Source organism: Varanus komodoensis, unplaced genomic scaffold (genome assembly GCF_004798865.1).
Source record: "Varanus komodoensis strain SLA01 unplaced genomic scaffold, ASM479886v1 scaffold8, whole genome shotgun sequence".
NCBI classification, from domain to species: Eukaryota; Metazoa; Chordata; class Lepidosauria; order Squamata; family Varanidae; genus Varanus; species Varanus komodoensis.
The window spans coordinates 6,270,993-6,290,545 of NW_025336481.1; the positions used below are offsets into that span (position 1 = coordinate 6,270,993).

Sequence of the window (19,553 nt, forward strand, 5' to 3'; positions counted from 1 at the left end):
CAGGAAGTCTCGCGTCTCAGCCGCGCCAGTGCGAGTCCGCTGCAGGGGCGTTTGAAAGAGAGAGGGAAACTGACAGGAGGCATGCAGACACGGGCATGGAAATCGCCCTCGGGGGCGAGCTTTCGAAACCTCGGACCGAGCGGATGCAGGTTCGAGGCTCCTGTGAGCGTCTTGGGGAGCCGATGCTTTTGATTCTTTGCTCGTGGTATCGGCGAAGAGTGCTGTTGAGCCCCGAAGCTGACACCGTTTCCCTTCTGTGGTCCATGCCATTCGAGGAAGAGGCTGGTGGGAAAGGACAGCCCTTGGTGCTGTTGGTCATGTTTATAAGGGAGTAAGCCCACGAAGGTTTCCATTTCCGATGAGTGTGCGTGAAAGGATTCCAAGAGACAGCCAGCAATTGTTTAAATCACCCAAATCACACAGTTCCTATTCAAGCCCGTTTTTAAAGGAATCCAGAGTTTTGATAGCTAGCTGCAAAACCGCTTCTCTCCTGAAAAGGGGGGTGGGATTTCCCCCTTTTGCATTTTTCCCAGCCATTCATGGCATACAAGCAAAGTTGGTGATAAACATTCTGATGGGAACTAAAGTGGACGAATTTTGCTGCGAAGGAACGGCACGTTTCCAAAAACACCCTTTATGCCCATTGAGTTTCTTTTGCCAACTCACCTTCTGTGAATTGCCAAGAAGAAGCCAACTTGGGAAAATAGATTTGGCACCCAGCTGGGGCACTCTCCATTGTCCCAGCTGAGGATTCAAGACCCCTGCAGGCATGAAACGGCAATAAAACTTTTTAAAAATACTTTTGTGCGCAATGCTGTGTACAATTCAAAATAATGATTTGGGGGCACGTGTTTTTCAAGGGTGGGCAAACACGGGCAGCCCTTCTGGAGTGCTCCTGGGACACCTTGGAGGGCGGCTTATAGCTGTCAAAATGATGGAGATCCACCTTTCAACCCCCTTCCAAACAAAAAAATATCCAAGGGAAGAAAAGCAGCAGCAAGACAAAAAGCCGCTTGCAGCGGCAGCAGTTGGTGCAGAATAATTTGGTGCTTCCACAGTCTTTGCAGCAGCAGCAGCAGCAGCACCCAGGGGGAGAGGGCGGCCAGTAGCCCAGGGGTGCCCAATCCTCAAAGGTGCTTCACCCACGCTATGGGGCTTGTGTCGCCATGTGGATTTCCGTGTGGTGCAAATCTACCTAGTTTTAACTGCTCGTGCCCTGCACAATTGCTGATAGCAAAATATCCTGATAGTATTTGAGTCAATTAACGCATCTAGCGTGATTAAAAAACAAACAAACAAACTCGAGCATTATGTAAGCCTTTGGCAATAGAATTCAGCCTGCAGATTCATTGCAACTCAGCCATCATCAATTACTTGCCCTCCGTGATCTTGCAAAGTCATGCAAGGGTGCCTAGGGAGGTTGAAAAGTTTTCCCTGCTGTTGTTGGAATTTTCACTGAATCATAGAATAGTAGCATCGGAAGGGGCCAAAAGACCATCTGATCCCAGGCCCCTGCTCAGTGCAGGACTCTCAGTGCAACTATCCCTCTCTGAGGGCTGTCCATCTTTGTTATTTTTGATGTTGGATTTGTGCCTATTTATTCTGCTCCATGGAAATTGGACTGCTTATGCTGTTTGTGATCCAAATAAATGTTACCAGATGCAGGGCAAAACAGAAAATGTAGGGGCCTTCTAAATTAAGCTTTCCCCTAGTCTTGATTTAATCTTATTCAAGACATGGTGAATGCGGTTTTGTGTGTGCAAAAGTAACTGAAAACAATTTTTGGGCAACTCATTTTAGACATGTGAACATTCATGAAGGTTAGAACACAGAAATTGATTGCATATTCCTGAGTACAAAACTAGAGATTCTGCCTAAACATTAGACCCCCTTAAGGAAAAAAAAGGTTGATCAGTCCTAGATGCAAATAACGGTGCAATTCTATGCATATCTTACAAAAAAACAAGGCCTTGCAACTGTAAGCATTTCCCCACCCCCACCCCCACTCCCAAAAGAACATAAGGGTGCACCTTAACTGCCACAAATAAGATTAAATGAAAGAAATTACTTCTGGTCACTGAAAAGTGCAACAGAAGTAATTAACATTTAAAATATGTAACCCTTTTCCTGTGTTCAACTACCTACAGCTTATAGTGCACTTTTGCTTTTTAAAAATCCAGTTTATTGAAAATGTGTTTTAAGAACTGTGTTAGTTCCATACATGTTCTTCATCACCCTCTCCTTTTAAACCTGGAAACTATTATTCTAATCTAGTTGTAAGTGTTCCAGAGGAAAGGAAAAAATAGAGGATGTTTTTGTTTTGTTTTGTTTTTGCACGATATCATATCCTATAGGGCATCATTATAAGAGGGGGAAGAGATATTTTTACTTGCTCATGAACAAGTTAAATTACAGGGCCACCCTCATAGTTAAGCTTAGCCTTTCATTTGTCTTTTAAAAAGAGCAGAGAGCTGAAGCCACTGCATAATGATAGCCTTTTATGCAGTAGTCGAAAAGACATCGGTCAGTATCTTATTTAAACAATCACATAAATTGCATTGTGCTCATGTTAAGAGACCTCTGACTCAGAGGTGCATCAGCCTGCATTATTTATTTATTTGATGTGTATCCTGCCTCCCCCCCCCCCGCAGTAGCTTAAATAATCCTCCTTCCCCCATTTTATCTTTACAACAGCCTGTAAGGTAGGTTCAGTAGAGAATCAGTGACTGACCCAAAGTCACCCAGTGACTTCAGGGCTGAAAGGAACTAGGACCCCAATCTCCCGAGTCTCAGTCCAACAGTCTAACCAGAGTGTTTGGGAAATCCAGCTAACTTGACATTACATTAGGGCTGCTTTCCAAGTGCAATGTAATTTTTTGCATTTAGTAAAGTGCTAGTATAAAATAGGATAGTGCCTGTTGACACTAGTGATGTTGCCTTTTACAAAAACTAAGAGGGTGTTATTTTAATTCCTGTGCACCTCTCCTTGGCTTCTGAAGAGCTGTTTCGGTATGTGCCTATGGCATAAAATAGCAATCCACTCCTCTGAAATGGATGGGTTGTTGGGCCATGCTGGTACACTGCAAAAAGCCCATCATCCTTTCTCACTTTTACATGACTTTCATAAGTTGTGCAGCATGGTGTGTAAACCTGGGCTCTTGGCTCATTTAGCCCCTGAGCAGGCCAAAGGTCTGGGTTTACACATACGTTGTGTGGTCAAGTGGGAAGGTGCCAAGAAGATATAGTACTACTACAATTTTGACTAAAATGGTAAACACTGATTTGAAAGATGTATGAAAAGAGTTAAAGGAAAAAGGATATACATTTTATTCTTCAGTTCGTAAGATTTGAGGATAGATTATATCTTTGTGTCTAATGATTTATCTTGAGTGTGTAACTCAGATATAGGTTTGATAAAAGTGACTGATCACGCTTTGGTAAATACGGATGATAACATTAAAGGTGATTGATTATAAAGAAGTTAAAAGATGGAAAATGGATGTAAATATTTTGGAATATAAATATATAACTGATGGAATGAAAAAAATTAAAAGAATTATGGGAGATTAATGATAGAGAAGGTAGTCAAGAAAGCTTGATCTGGGATACAATGAAAGTGGTCGCAAGAGGACTAAGTATTAAAGCAGCATATAATTTAAGAAGACAAATAATTAAACTTGTGGAAATTTTGGAAGAACAAATAAAAGAATTGGAGAAAAAGTATATAGAAAACAGGAATATAAATAGTTTAACGGTAATTCAGAACTGCAAGATATTGAAACTGAAAAAATAGAGAATATACTTAAAAAAGGAATATTTTGAATTTAGTAATAAGAATTATTACTTTAATTTAATTTAATAAGAATTATTACCACACAACAAAAGCTAAAAAATCTATCTATCTATCTATCTATCTATCTATCTATCTATCTATTTATTTAAAGTTTGTATATGCCATCCCACTAGTAAAAGTCTCTGGATGGCTTACAGAAAAACAAAAAGCAAACCATAACAACAATACACAACACACTGCATCCGATAAATAATAAAAGCAAGGATAAAACAATTGGGTTACTTAACAATGATAGTAGTAAAAGGTGCAACTAAACAAAGAAATTAGGAATAATTTTTTAGATTTTTTTCTAAGTTGTACGCAAGAGGAAAGTTGTCATATGTTAAAATTAGATCATATATAAGAAAGAAAGTTGAGGAAAAAACTACAACAAACGGATTGGAAGCTGATGGAACAATTTGTTAGAGAGGAGGAGATATTATTAGTGATAAAAGTAGAAAAACTCCTGGGATAGATGGTTTAGCTCCAAAGTACTATAAAACTTTTAAAAATATGTTGATTCCAACATTAAAATCTTTATTTAATAAAATATTGGAAAGAGGTAAGATGCTAATATCTTGGAAATACTCCTTGACAGTTTTTATTCCAAAATCCAACAAAGATTTGACTGATCCTGGAGCTTCTAGACTGATATCCTGGATTAACCAAGATGCAAAAATATTTACAGCAATATTTGCAAAGAGGATGAGTAATTTTATTGGTAATTATGTTAATGTAGATCAAAGCAGTTTTATAATAGGCAGGCAGATGACAGATTGACTTGAAGAATATTAAATATAATTGAATATATACATAAGGACAATTTAAAAGCTGGTAAAATAGCATTAGAGATTTTTAAAGCTTGTGACTGTATGGAATGGCCAACAATAAAGATATTAATAGAAAAATGGGTGTGGTCCACAATTTAGAAATGTAATAAATCAATTACATGCAGAAAATTTTGCAATGGTGATAGTGAATGATGGTGCAACTGAACACATTTCTCTAGGCCAGGGGTCGGCAACCCACGGCTCCGGAGCCACTTGTGCCTCCTGAATGCCGCTGCTGCGGCTCCGTCACTTGCGTCACAGCCGCCGCCGATCCGCGGCCTGTGCTGGCACAGCAGCGCAATCCGAGGCCCATGCTGGTGACCACCGCTGATCCGAGACCCGTGCCAGCAACCGCCGCCAATCCGAGGCCCGTGCTGGTGACCGCCACCAATCCGAGGCCCGTGCCGGCACAGCGCTTGGATAAATCGAAGAAAAGTTTCTGAAGAAAACCAAACGTTTAATGATACTTGGGTAGATTCATTTGCTTTTACTGCTGATGAACTTATGGGGTTTGCTGTTTAATGCATGCAGCCCTTGAGCACTGACTTTGACTCTTCAGGAAGCTGTTCTCCTATTCAAAATATATGAAAGGAGTCCTACTAGTTTATAATGTAAGATTAAAAATAACAGTTTTTAGTGACTGAACACAAGCTGCAGCTAAATCATAATGAAGATATACATAGCATTAAGGTAAAAAACGATATATGCAGTGTTATCTTCATTTTAGATGTCAAAAGGGTTTTGCGGCTCCTGGTGTTTTCTTTTGTGTGGGAAACGGGTCCAAATGGCTCCTTGAGTGTTAAAGATTGCTGACCCCTGTAAAGGCAAAGATTCCAGAAAATCTCGGATTTAAAACAATAAAATGGAACAAAAAAAGGTAAGGATTCAACCCTGATGACCATAAAGATGTTGCAATAGTGTGTGTGGACAAGATGGTTGAAAGATCAGACTCCAAAGAAGATGCTTAGATTTTGTATGCTTTGAGACAAGGCTATGTTATTCCCATTCCTGGACACATCGAACATTAAGGCTGTTCTTGGTTTAAGGATGGGTGCAATCCTTTATGTGCCTACTCAGAAGTCAGCCGAGCTGTCTTCAGTGAGGCTAACTACCAAGTACAGGATTGTAGCCTTAGTCTAGTAAATGGCATGAGCGTAGATGCAAACCTATGCATTTTTAGAAGAAAGGCCAACATATTCCAGCATGTCCCAACCATCCTGGTTTGAACATGCTGAAAGTTGTAAACCTTTTTCTGTCTCAGTTTGCCTAGGGTTGTATCTTAAATGCCCATGCAAGAGGCATATTTTATACTGCGTTGAGACTTCTTGAGCAGGATGCTCCTGCCAGTGTAATGTGTGTCCAGGGTGAACAATTTGGGTTCATTTCCACTTTTCCCAGCAGTCTTCTGAAACGCTAATCCAGAGAGTTTAGAACAATGTGGAAAATGAAGGGGGAATCAGGAGAGGTTATTTCCTCCCTTCCTTTATGCCTCCCCATGGCTTTACCAACAGGTCCCATCTGACTAATATTCTGTCCACTCCTTTCCTCAGTGATCCCAATACGGATTTTTTCTCCTCCCACCATTTTTACAGATTGCCTTGTATGTCCCACCCCGTTGCTGGCAACAAAAATGATCTATATCAGGATTGCAAAAATGATCTATATCAGGATTGCTGCAGAGCAAGTACACACACACCTGAACCCTCAGCTCAGCTTTATGAGAGGCCTTTTGGGCAAAAAAGATAGTGCACTGTCCAGTCCTAAATTTTCTCTGGATCAGAGTCTCCTTTGCAAACAGAAAAGTCCTTCCAGAGTGCATGTCTGCATGTTACCCATTGTTCTTAAAAGCTGTATTTATATCTTGCAGCAGTCATGATCTTAGACAAGATACTCCATTCCTAAGTTTGAAAGAAGGAAAAATGCCTCTTCACGTGCTGAAGTGCCAGTCATCTGCAGTGCAATATGCATTAAACATGTTTAAATCTGCTACCTAATTGTAATATTTTAATCTCTGAAAGTTCTCCATGTAACTAAACATTACCCTCTAAAAAACTATCATGCAAATCAACCTAATCTGTATTATATAAAGTTGCAGAAATCAATTATTTTTCTTACCATGAATTTGAGCCCCAGCTGCAGAATGGCGTTCGTTTTAAGTATAGGCCCAACCTTGCCTATTATCCAGGGACTGGTGAATCTTACCCAGGCTACGATCTAGTACACACCTCCCTGAAAGTAAATCCCACTGAATTCAGTTGGGGTTACTTCAACTACACATGCGCATGATTGCATCGTAAGATAGGTATAAGGTCTGGGTGGGGCACTTCACGGATAGTATTTCTGCAGACTTCTTAGAGGAGAAAAAATGTGAAAAACACAAATATAAAACATCTTGATCAAAGTGGTATTTAATGCTAAGCAGTTAAGAGTGGCAAACTAACATTATGGAGCTAACAAAATTGCAACCATTCACCCATAGCCACCAAATAAGACATTTCTCATGCATATGACAAAATTGCATTTAAGTAATGAGGACTGTTTTCTGTATACAATATTTTTATAAGTTATGTTTCACAGCCTCCCCCATCTGAGATTAATTCAAACTGATTATATTATATTTTGTATATGCAAACTATTTTATATACACATGAATATAAAGATCCCTAAAAGTACCACTGGGACTACACCCTTGAGCTTTCTGTAAAATGCATAGCTTTCTTTCATACCATTTTAAATATTTTCTTTCAAGTTTCCCAAAAAACTTTACAGATTAAAGCTGCTTTTAGTGTGGGATGTTTTAACAAAACCCAAATGACGCAAATCTAAACTGATATATATAAATCACATATTTGGCTCTCAAATTAATGAATTAAACAAACTAATGATAGTTCCAGTCATCTACGCACTCATGGAGTAAGCAAAGTGCTCTAAACATATAGGAAAACATATAGGGTTGCAGTGCAGTATTTCTGGTGCAGAAAAATGCTTTTGTTACACAAGTGACCAACTTCACACTGAAACTTCAGACTTTTCCAAAAGCTTCAGTTTGCATTCAGAAGCCAAAAATGAGAAGAAAGTCTGGTCATATTTGAAGAAGGGCTCAAGCCCATTTCACTCCTCCCCACATTTTCAAAAGAAAAACTGCATCACACAAATTACAAGTGTCATACTCAAACAGCGTCTCCCGTCAGTCAAATATAGCTCCATGGACAGCTACGTCATTAGGACCCATCATTCAAGAATACAAGGCTAACCCATGACACTTAAGTAGTGGCAATCAAGCCCATGCTGTGGCTTTTGCAAGAGCTTCCATCATGCCTTGTCAAAGCTTCATTCGGAAGATGGACTGTAGAGATGTCAGTATCTAGCAGATCAACTCATCTTTGTATAAGCATATCCCAATTACTTACGCAACTGCCTCGCCCAGAATTAAGCAACAGACGAGCACAATCCTCTTTCACAGTAGTCATTGTGAACATGGGCATTGGGAGCTGTGGGCACCATCACCATGGAATACATCCTAAGCAATTTTCCATTTGTTTCAAGGGGGCTTGCATGGCAGACACTCCTGGTGGATCATGACCAAGGGCTTCTTACGCCAGCCGTCAGTCACAGAGATCTAAGCTTGCTAGCAGCCAAGTATCTTTATTCAATAGGTGTCCATCTGCTCGCCAGGCTTGGGTTATCAACGAAGCATCCAACCGGCTGCTGTAGTGATTGCATGAATCAGTGAAAAGTCGCTCCCACACAGGAGATGCACATGGGTGGGGTTATTTACATCCACAGCTGGCAAACAGCCCTAACATTATAAACGACTTTGCTACCGTTCCTGTCAGTGGCTGCAACAGCCTTACAGCCAACTTAAAGAATGGGTGCTTGCGACTGTAATCTTGGAGTAGGCATGGGATGTTTTACTGCTTAGTACAACTGATCACACAGATCAGCATTACTTTTAAGACAGTCATGAGTCTAAGCAGAGCCTCGTACCCAATGCAACAAACGAAGGGCCTAACGGAAATACACAGCCTTTAACTGGGGTAATAATAAACCCTAACACATTTGTGGTAATTTAATCACCCCATGATAAAGATGGTAACTCAGAAAGAAAGATTTGTAAAAATCAAGATCCTATTATCCAACACAAAAAACTGTTGAAGTAACTCCAACATTGTAAATTATACCATACCCTTCTCACTGTTCCAGTGAATCTGCACTGAAAGATATTCCTCCTAATGCAGGAAGATCCCAGCCCTATTTGCTCCTTTTGTGTCACTCACATACACATTGTTGGCTGTAAGACCATGGCTGTCACCCACGGCAGTAAAATTATTGCAGCTGATTCTGAAAAATGGAAAAAAATAAAACCTCGGTGAAAGAACCCCTATCTACAAAGTGATTTAATGTTGTGTTTCAGAGGCTATTTTGGTCATTCTTGCAAATCACAAAAGAAAATGCCTTTATTTTTGAGCAATGCATCTGAGAGAACTAGGCCCATCATGAATATAACATTCAGCCCCATATAAATAAGTCACCAGGTGTGAAAGCAAGGGGAATTATCTTCAATTACAGCTTACAAGCTTTCTATGCTAGATTCTATGCAGAAAAACAACACTGCCATGAGGTTTACAAAAAAGATCACTTCAACCAGTTGCTAGTTTATAAATAGGTAATGCATGTTTGGCTATAAATTAACACAGAAAATAGTTAATGTTCAAGTGAGAGACAGGTTAAGTTTAACTGCAGAGTCGCCAAGAGCTTCAACATTAATTTGCGGCCACCAAAATGTGTCTTAGTAGCCAGACATTACAAACCTTTAGCACAGCAGTTTTAAAAAAAGAGACATGTTTTGTTTTTTGCTAAAAATGTATGACAGTGCATAGCCCAAGTCAGATGGTCAAAGTGATACAAAGCTTTCAATGCCAATTTGCTGCATTTAAAAAGGGACCCATCTCCCTTTAAGTATGCTTGCCAAAACAAAAAACAAAAAACAAAAAAACACACACACAACCAAATTGCAAAGTCCTGAACTGTAGTAAAAATATTTCAGTCACAGACTGATTAAAAATGTATATAACTGTGCAGTTCTGAGATTTAGGGTCCGCCTGCACATTTTACTTGGGTTCCTCAATTGTCCCCTTGCTGAGGTCTGTCATTTTGGGATATTTTACTTTCTTCTGGTCCAGCTCATTCTGCGCCCACAGTAGTAATTTCAGTAATTTAGCCAGCTTGGGTGTTGACTCACGATTTTCATAGTCTAGAACAGCTTGGTTGACTTCACTCCACACCTAGGAGAGATCAACGGCATAGTTTAGTTCAACATACACCCATATTAAAGAAAGACAAAGTGATCCAGTGCCTGTGGGGTTTTGAATGGGAGGACTAAAATTCCTTCTTGTTTGGGATGGCCTTTGGCAAGCCACAGAATCTAAGCCTCCAGTCCCCTCTGTAAAATAAAGGCACTAGCAACACAGTTGCGTGGATTACATAATGTTGTAAACCACTTTGTAAATTACAAGCACTACAAAATGAGTCTGAAGGGCAAGGTTTCAAATTGCCTTCCAGACAGGCTTTCATTCATGAGTATCCTTCAAACCAGAAAGAACAGTGCATTTAAGTAAGTGCTCTGTAAGTAAACATGACCAGAGAGTTTGGTAGTGGCTGGGTTTTGAGGTAGTATTCCAATTTTCATTTAAATATGGGGGCTTGTGAACTGATTGAAGTTAATGGGCAATCATCTGCTACTCAGTACAGCTGCCATAAGTCTCCAAGCTGGAGGATTATGGGCATCTAATGGAATGTAGGAGGGCTGCAGAGGAAAGCACTGCCTCTGTTCTTCCTTTGCCCTTCAAAACAGTTAGATGGCCTAACCTGGCAGTCTATGCATTTTATCCCTGCTTGTGAAAAGAGACTGAGATACCACCAGGATTCTTTGTATCCTGACACAGCCTCACTCCTCCCCTCCCAATGCACCCCAGAAAAGTTCTCCCACACCAGCACTGAAGTCACACTTGCTATTTTAGAGCTGTAGCCAGAATGAGCTGCCCTGGATAAGATGGGAGAAGGATGTGCTCAGGTTAGGAGCTACACCTCTGACCTTGGAGCCAGGCTGTGAATTTTCTTATGGCTGTTTAGGCAGCAACCTCTGGGGCCTTCCTTTGAGTGCCAACTCCAAGGGAAGTGTGGAGGGTGACAACAAGGAGGGTTTTCTTGGTGGTGGCCCCCATCTATGGGAAAACCTCCCCACTGTGACCTGGCTGGCACCAAAAGTGTCATTTTTTCAGCACCAGGTTAAGACAGCCCTCTTTTCTCAGGCTTTTAAGGACTTACCTGGTCACCCAGGGGCTTGAGGATCACCAGGTGCCTCACAGGCATTTTTTTCTGGCATTCTCTGTATTGTCTGTTCCTATCACCTGCTTTTAGCTGTTTTAAACTTTTTTCTGATTATGATATTTTAATTGTATTTTATCACTTGTTTTTATGAACTGTGTAAACCACCCAGGGGACTTCAGCTGTGGGGCAGTACAGAAATGAAATTAATAATAATAATAATAATAATGGGAAGACAAATACAAGATGGATTGATTCCATAAAGAAAGCCACAGCCTTTTTGTCTACAAGAGCTGAGCAGGGCTGCTAAAGACATTTTGGAGGGGACTTATCCATAGGGGTGTTGTAAGTCAGAGGTGTTTTGACAGTACACAACACCAGAGCCTGTAAATTCTCGGAAAAATAACAGGCAATCCTTGTTTAGTCCCAATATACTATGAAAGATGATGAAAAGCACAATTTTAAAATGATGTAATATTTTATCATGTAATAAAGGCAAGTCTTAAAAGTGCCTTCATAATGTTCATGCTTTTGTTTTATTTTAGTTTGGCTTCCACAAAAAAGAACATAATTACTTTCTGTCTCTGCATCATGTTCAGCAAGTCTCCAAAAGGCGATTCCTCTGGGTTGTCAAAAGCAAGGAGGGCAAGAGTACGCTCCATCTCTGTCAAGCATTCCCGACTTTCCTCTCCTTGTTCCGCCAACTGTGTTTGAGCAAATTCCAGTGCAGCTTCTGTCTCACGCTGCCGAATCAATTCAATTAAATGCTGTTGCTGTAATACAAAATAAGTAAACAGGCAATACCAACCATGATGCATTCAGTTCATTTCATACATTTTAGATTGACACTATACATTGAGTGTTCAAATCGTGCAACATAAGGCCACTGAATTAAAAGGGAGCCTATCAAATGGTCAGAATTCCAGCAGAGGAAGATTCAGTTGATTAGGGAAGCTGATGCCTCATGAAGAAAAAAAAAATGGGCACATGACCTTCAACTCACTCAGAGAGTCCTAATGACTAATGTGGTGGGGGATAAACATCCAATTAATAATATTAATAGAAAAATATCACCAGAAAAAGGCATTCTCTGAATCATGCCTCATCTCCTCTTCTACAGCCAACATATTCTCCAGTAACCAATCAAAACTACTTGGTATACATTCCTGACCTCACCATACTTCCCTGTGTTGATCATGTACTGAAAAGGCTATTAAAGGAGCAAGACTTGGGGAATCTGATGCAGAACAGGCTAGGCTGAAGGATCCTCTCACACCACTGCCCCGGCACAAATTCTCCCTTCATTTCTTTACATGATTTAATACTATATATGCCTCAATGCTAAGCATGGTTAACACAAATTGGTATGTCCTTAGCAAAGGGCTGCAAATATTCAGACCATGATTTCAAACCCTCCTTATGATGGGAACATTGGTGAGCACTGCTAATAAATAATGCCAGTGTAGATGCAAAGAAACACTTTGCCAACAAAGAAGGGAGCAAGCATATTGGCTTGTGGACCATTCTGTGCATGGAAACTTTTAACACTGTTGGGTGTGCCTGCATCTAAGATAATTAAAAATGCACACCTCATAACAAGCTACAACCTGCCCTCTTGTTTACTAGCACAACAATCTTCCTTTGCAACCTGTAATTAGTTGTAAATACAACCAATACATGTTTAAAGCTTAACAGTACTTGCTACCTTACCTGTAAATGGAAGTAAAGGTATCGGTTTGTGTCTAACAATTCTGGATGAAGACTATTGATGAGTGCGATGGCTTCCTGAATTTGACCCTTGAGGATCATCTCTCGAATTTTTATTCTTTCATCAAGCGTTTCCAAATCAACACTTGGCTCTATTCCAGATTCCATCCGAAACTTCTCTGCCGCCTCTTTAAAGCCTTCTGAAATACACAAATAAACTTCTTAGAGAAAAAGAAAATAATTTGTTTAACCCAGGAACCTCAGGAATGAGTAGTGTCTGCGAGCTGCATATGAGCCATTTCTGCTTTCAGCCACAATCTGTGCGTTAACCCTGGGTTGCTTTATCCATAAACAACCCAGGGTTTCTGGGTTCACAACTTGCAAAACAATCCAGGAGCAGGACACTCCTGCCCTGTTAACTGAAAGTGGAAATAGCTCGTGTATTCTGCTCATCGCCAAAATTTCTGAGTAAATAATCCAGCAAGTGCCACCTTGCCGTGTGAACTGGGTGAGAGTTTTGTTCAGTCGAAAGTGTAAGCAGCAGTGCATGGCTTGGCAAGAACTTCTAAGGCTTGTTCAGATTTTTGAAGTTACGTATCTTTGTCAAAAGCTGCTTAGACAAGTTTCCAGAGACAACTGTTCCACAAAAGTGCTATAGCCAGTCCAAATGACAAGAATTTTACTATACAGGTGGTTATACAGCCAATTTAAAGATTTTTAATAGTATATTTATCCTACCTTTCTGCATGGAAAAAGATCTCCAACAGCTGACAACAATTAAAGTAGATACACAGCAAACATAAGTCTTTTTTAAAAGGGGTATTTTATAAAGGCACTGAGTGAATGAGAATGAACAGTGTCCACTCTCAAAGCTACTGCTCTTCTGAGGTTCCACAATGACAAACATGTCTTTATGTATGTTATTGACATGACACACTCCATAACATAAAAAGTGTGCAGACAGTTCACACAATAAAACAGACTTAAAACATCCAGAAATAACAATTTGAAAAGCCTAAAGTGTCTGCAAAAGGAGAAATGTATTTTCCTGACAGTATGGGTGCCAGGCAAGCTTCTTCAAGGAGAGCATTCCACAGACAATACCTCTATCTTAACGGAAGCTCAGTCTAGGCCACTGGCCCTTGTCCACTTCATTAACCCTGATTCAGAGCCCTAAGGAAGGAAAAACTCTTGTGTGTGCAAAGTCAGGCAGCACCTCATGTTTTAGTTGCTGGAGGGTAGCTGATCTTGTCACTTGGGTAGCTGCAGTTCTGGAAAGGATGAGGAGACTACAAAGTGACTACTATCCAACCAGAAGCCATGGATATTGTTGAGGTGTCTCAGCTGGTAATATTTAAGGAATAAAACCACGGCTGGAACAAACCAAGCTGTTTAAAAATGAGTCCGGAAGACACCTACAACACTACAAATACTTCAGTTCCTCACAATATTGAGAGCCAGTGTGGTGTAGTGGTTAAAAGCATGGGATTGGGACTCAGACGATCTGGGTTCGAGTCCCTGCTCGGCCATGGAGCCAACTGGGTGACTCTGGGCCAGTCACAGACTCTCAGCCCAACCTACCTCACAGGGCTGTTGTTGTGGGGATAAGATGGAGGAGGAGAATGATGTAAGCTGCCTTGAGCCCTTGGCAGGAAAAAGGCAGGATATAAATTGAATGAATGAATGAATGAATATCTATGCCACCTGATGCTATCAATGAATGAATAAATGTTCTCAAATTAATGCTATTCCACTAGTAATAAATTTCTGTACCAAGCCATTGAAGATTACCTGTAACAAGATAGTTCATGATCAGGCGGTTCATATCAGCTCTTTGGATGTGCAAATTATTGAGCTTTTCCATCCACTCGTCTTTTGTAATTTCATCGGGTTTTTCTGCATAACTCATTCTTGTCCCTCACTAGGAAAAAAGAAAAGTTGTGGAGTTACAGGGTAATACAAATAAACAAATACAAGAAGAATAAATACTTCTTAACCGTCCTCAACAGCTTTCATTGCTCAGTCAGTATAAAAATAGTGACCAAAAATGGTGCACTGACCTTTTCTTCTGCATTCACAAAGCAGATGTAGTCACTTTCTCCAACTAACTACTAAGAAAAACTTCAAATATTCTACTGCCATGTACCTACTTTACATTTTGAGTGTTGAAAGGGCTTTCTGTGTACTATACCAGTAATGCTTGTAACAATGATGCAAGATTGCTGGGTGTATTCCCATTACAGACAACAAGCTGAGAAATTTCAGCTTTCCTAAGAACACTTCAGATTGTAGTAGAGTTAAGATTTGATATTCTGGTTCACAGCTCATCCCCTAATGACCTAGCTGCACATATTACTAATGAAGCAAATTGCCATGACACAGAAGTTAGCATGTCCCAGATCTACTTGTATAAGTAGCTCCTGCTGTTTTTCTTAACCTGCCATGAGCCAAAACCACTCTTAGACTTATCCAAACTTTTAAAGTATCCTGAAGCCTGGCAAACAGAGTTCAAGTAAGAACGACTATTTTATTTGTGTAGGTGAGAAGGTTAAAGAGATTTCTAAAACTGTGGACAAAAAGAAAAATCTGTCTCAATAATAGTACTTCAGTCATTTAATGAAGTTACCTGGCAGTAGGTCAAAGCAATGTATTTCCTTAAACTATTGCCTAGTTAGCTTATGGAATTCACTGCTACAGCTTGTGGTGTGGAAGCTTGTGGTGTACCTCAAATGGCTTTCAAAAGAACTGGACAAGTGAATGGGTCTACATCAGACTGAAAGATGTGGGCGACAAAAAGTAAAGACTAACAACATGACGTCCTGTTTGTGAGCTTCCAAGAAACACGAAGTAGTCACTGTTGGCCAATGGCACACTAGACTAGAGATCTTGGTGTGACCCAACTAGATGGCTGCTATTGCTGTGACAGAAGGAACTAATGCAGATAAAAATGCTTTTTATGTAAATACGTCTAGCCCAGAAGACAAGGTAGGGATGCGGAAGGAATCCAGTTTTGAGCAGAAAATCTGCCTGATTCCCTCAATGCAGAGTCTGAGGTCCTGGTGAGCGGACCCAGGAATTGTGGGGTGCTTGCCAGGAATCAAGCCCCACCTGCTGCACAAGCAGCACTGCTCCTCCATGTCTGCTACTGCCAGCAGCGGTAGCAAGTGGGGAAGAAGGCTGGTCATCAAAAACAGGGGCTGGGGAAGGTTGCTGACTGCACAACCAGGAGTCCACAAGCGCCCACGGATTCCATCTTGGCTCAGCTTGCTTTACAGGACTGGACTAAGCATGAGAGGAAATCTGCAGATTCTGGAGGGACAGATTCCAAAATAGTTCGCCTCAACCCTAGAAGAGGAACAATTTCTCCTAATTAATGCAGTACTACCTCTAATTGGGCCCAACATACTAAAATATTGAAGTCAAACTGCCATAGTCAAATCAATTACAAACCCTACAAGAACTTTAAGTGAATTCAATGGGCTACAAGTAAATACAGAGGGTGCCAAAAATGTATACACATTTTAAGAAATGTTATCAATGTATTACTTTCTGAAGTTGAATTGAATTACAGTGGCAATGTGTAGTATGATGTTCGCTCAAAAGACGGTGTTAATCAAATGAATGCTAGCGTCACCATGCAACAGTTTTTAATACAGGTGTTTTTCCTTTCTTAAAATGTGTATACATTTTTGGCACCCTCTGTATACATAGGCTGTTACTCATGGAGTAAATAAATAAGTCCTGAGTGCCACAGTAATAATCAGCTTCCTGTTTTTACAATGGAATGCTAATCATGAATTGCTGCTTTGGCTTTGTTGCAACAATGAGTAAGAAATAACTCTGCAATTGTATTCCACCCTGTTTTGTATGTATGAAAGTTATGTACCAAACTGAAGGCTGGTGGTTAAATTCAAAGCAATGCCATCTTTAAACAAACTGCTGTTTCAATTTTACAAGGCTATTGATTCTTGCCACTATGTATTTTAACTTCTGTAGGACTCTTGGTCAGAACTCCTTAATGCAAACATTTTCCCCACAAATGTAACTTAGATTATAAACATTTTTTGGGCTTCAAGGATAAAACATGCTGTATGCTGCTATGTGCCATCAAGTTGTCTATCATTTATGGTGAACCTATTAATGAATTTCCTTGAAATATCCTGTCTGTAAAAGCAAGCTGCAGTGAAATGTGACAGAAAATGTACCTCCCACAAAAATTCCCTATTATGAATGTACTAGAAGTCCTATAAGAATTAGAATCAAACTTATCTGTAGCAATGAACAACTAAAAGGAACTGTTCTGTGAATTGTTAGGATTAACTTGTTGTGCCTTCCTGGTTAGTAGGAGCTATTTGATGGTTACATGACTTTCTAGGAGGACCATTGCACTAATTTTCCTTGCAAGCCAAGTAATGCTAAAGGAGGTGCAACCAAGAATTTAACCCAATATAGAGCAAGAAATGCCTGATATTTGAGTCGAATTCGGAAAAGGCACTCGATATAGCAACTACATGTTGGCTACAGGAATGCACCAAAGAATTTCAGAAGAACATCAGACTACTCTTTAGACTACAGCAAAGCTTTTGACTGTTGGGTCATGAGAAGCTGTGTGTGGTTGTCCCTCACTACTTGACTGTTCTGATGCATAACCTGTATCATGGACAAGAAGCTACTGAAGCAAGAATATGGAGAAACAGAATGGTTTCTTACAGGCAAAGGGTGTTTTCAAAATCTCCCTATCTGTTCAATCTGTATGCAGAACATATCATAGGGAAAGCTGGATTAGAATCAGAGGATGGAAGAGTGAACATTTGTGGAAAATACAGCAACAAATTAAGATATGCTGATAACTCTATATTACTGTCAGAAAACAGCAATTAATTGAAATGACTCCTGATGAAATGCAAAAGCAGGGCTGCATCTGAACAAAAATCATGACTACAGAAGAATTACACAACTCTAAAAAAGAATGAATTGAAATTAGAATTTTATTTGCATAACTTGGCTCAATCATCAATTCAAACGGAGACTGCAGCCAAGAAAAATGAAAAGGACAGACTTGGAAGGGCAACAATAAAGGAACTAGGAAAGATCATCACATGTGTGGACATTTCACTGGAGACCAAGAATATCCACACTGTTGCATTCCTGGTCACAGTATGAAACAGTGGATAGCAAACAGAGCTGAAAACTAATAGTTTTGGAACACAGTGCTGGACTGCATGTCCTGGACTGACACAAAGGCAAACAAGCAGGTCCTACATCAAATCCAAGCAGTTTTCCAGGAAGCAAAATGGATGAAACGAAGACTGTTGTACTTCAGGCACATCATGAGAAGGCAAAACTCACTGAAGAAATAAATAATGCTAGAGAAAGTCGAAGGCAGAAGAGGAAGACCAAATAGGAGACTGAACTACAGAAAGAGGCTGGAGTCTAAGTCAGAGGCTTGAGTTTACAAAAGCAAAGAGGGCAGGACATTCTGCAGGGTACTCATTCACAGGGTGGAACAACCATGAACTCTTATCTAGAACTGAAGCCTCTCCCCAGTTTCAAAACGTTACATTCTCACATATTTTGAAGGACCTGGACTCTACTGGTTATCATTATTAATATTGTTTATTTCATTTTATACTGCCCCGTAGCCAAAGTTCTCTGGGTGATTTTACAACATAAAGCTTACAACACAAAGTGGTCAAAAGGCTTATTGAAGTAATTGATGGCACTGAATACACATTCTTAGTCTTTACATAAATACTTAAAACACAGGTTTCAAGTCCTGTTAAATTTGTTATGATTAAAAAACTCCCTAGTAAATAGAGCAGATCAAACAGCACAAAGTGCACGTGTTACTGAAACAAATATAGCTTTTCCCAAAAACTTTGGAATCGATATACCTTTTCTTTTATTGAACGTGTTTCCTTAAGATGCAATTGTTCGGAAGGAAAAGAACGGAAAGAGCTTTCTTTCTCTAAGCTACGGACCAAGTTTCTCTGAGAGACCGCAGGAAAAACAAAAATTAATTCTACAGCGTGACGACTGCGTGAATTCATGCTCATTAAAATGATTTCTATGGATATAGAATATTGGAACATTTGCAACACGCTTAATCTCATCGTCGTCCTAAGTCCCCTGAAAGCCTGTTCACCTTAAGAAAACACCGGCCCAGCTGAACGGGAAGCGAGGATTTGTTAGTAAACACATACAAAAGAAACTTGGCCCTTCGGAAGCCCCAGCGGAAGAGCCGCAGGCGGCGGCACCGTCCTGCGGGAAGGGGGCAGGAAAGATCGAAGGAAAAGAGCGGGCGCTTTTCAGGCCTGCAGCACGAGACATGCCCGCCCACCGCTCTGCGAGCGCGTCTCGGGGCTTCCTGCCTCACTCAGGCCCGCCCGACGCAGCAGGCCCAGGCGGGGGCGGGCCCCTCCGCGCCGCCCGGCCGGCCTCGTACTCTCTTCGGGAGGCGCCAAGATGGCTCCTTCCCGTCAGGCGACACCGCTCGCTCGCCCGGCCGGCCGGCCGCCCCACGAAGTGCCCTCTCGCCCTCCCCCCACCGACGGGCGCCGCCATTTTACTCACCGACCGAGTCGCCGCCGTCGCCACCACCGGGACCTCGACGCCAGGCCCGCTCCGCCCCGCCTCCTCCCGTTCGCGCGCGTGATCCCTCACACCGCGACTCTCGCGAGAACTCGCCCGTGCCTCGTCGCCCCAGCGTCCACTCCCGTCTCGCAGCCAATCGCGTTGCTTCGGCCGCGGGGGATCATAGAGGCGGGAAAGACGGAGGGGAGCCGAACTCAGAAACGGAGGGAAGCGCACCATAGAGAGAAAGGACGGGTGTAGATCAGCCCCTTCGGGCAACATGG

The 19,553-nt window shown here is 41.1% G+C and overlaps 1 protein-coding gene across 3 annotated transcripts; it reads right to left on the reverse strand.

Annotated features, from left to right (window-relative positions):
- Positions 1 to 7,054: 7,054 nt before the first annotated feature.
- Positions 7,055 to 19,388, reverse strand: GID8 (GID complex subunit 8 homolog). 3 transcript variants are annotated; one of them, XM_044455484.1, is made up of 5 exons: positions 19,270 to 19,388; positions 14,488 to 14,617; positions 12,700 to 12,896; positions 11,565 to 11,762; positions 7,055 to 9,947 (listed from the first exon to the last, which is right to left on the reverse strand). In XM_044455484.1, the coding sequence occupies exons 2-5, from the start codon at positions 14,603 to 14,605 to the stop codon at positions 9,774 to 9,776; spliced, it is 687 nt and encodes a 228-aa protein (XP_044311419.1). In that variant the 5' UTR covers positions 14,606 to 14,617; positions 19,270 to 19,388; the 3' UTR covers positions 7,055 to 9,773. The 3 variants fall into 3 exon arrangements, with proteins under 3 accessions (XP_044311419.1, XP_044311421.1, XP_044311420.1); XM_044455486.1 differs by lacking the exon at positions 19,270 to 19,388 and adding an exon at positions 18,900 to 19,011; XM_044455485.1 differs by lacking the exon at positions 19,270 to 19,388 and adding an exon at positions 18,591 to 18,800.
- Positions 19,389 to 19,553: the final 165 nt, after the last annotated feature.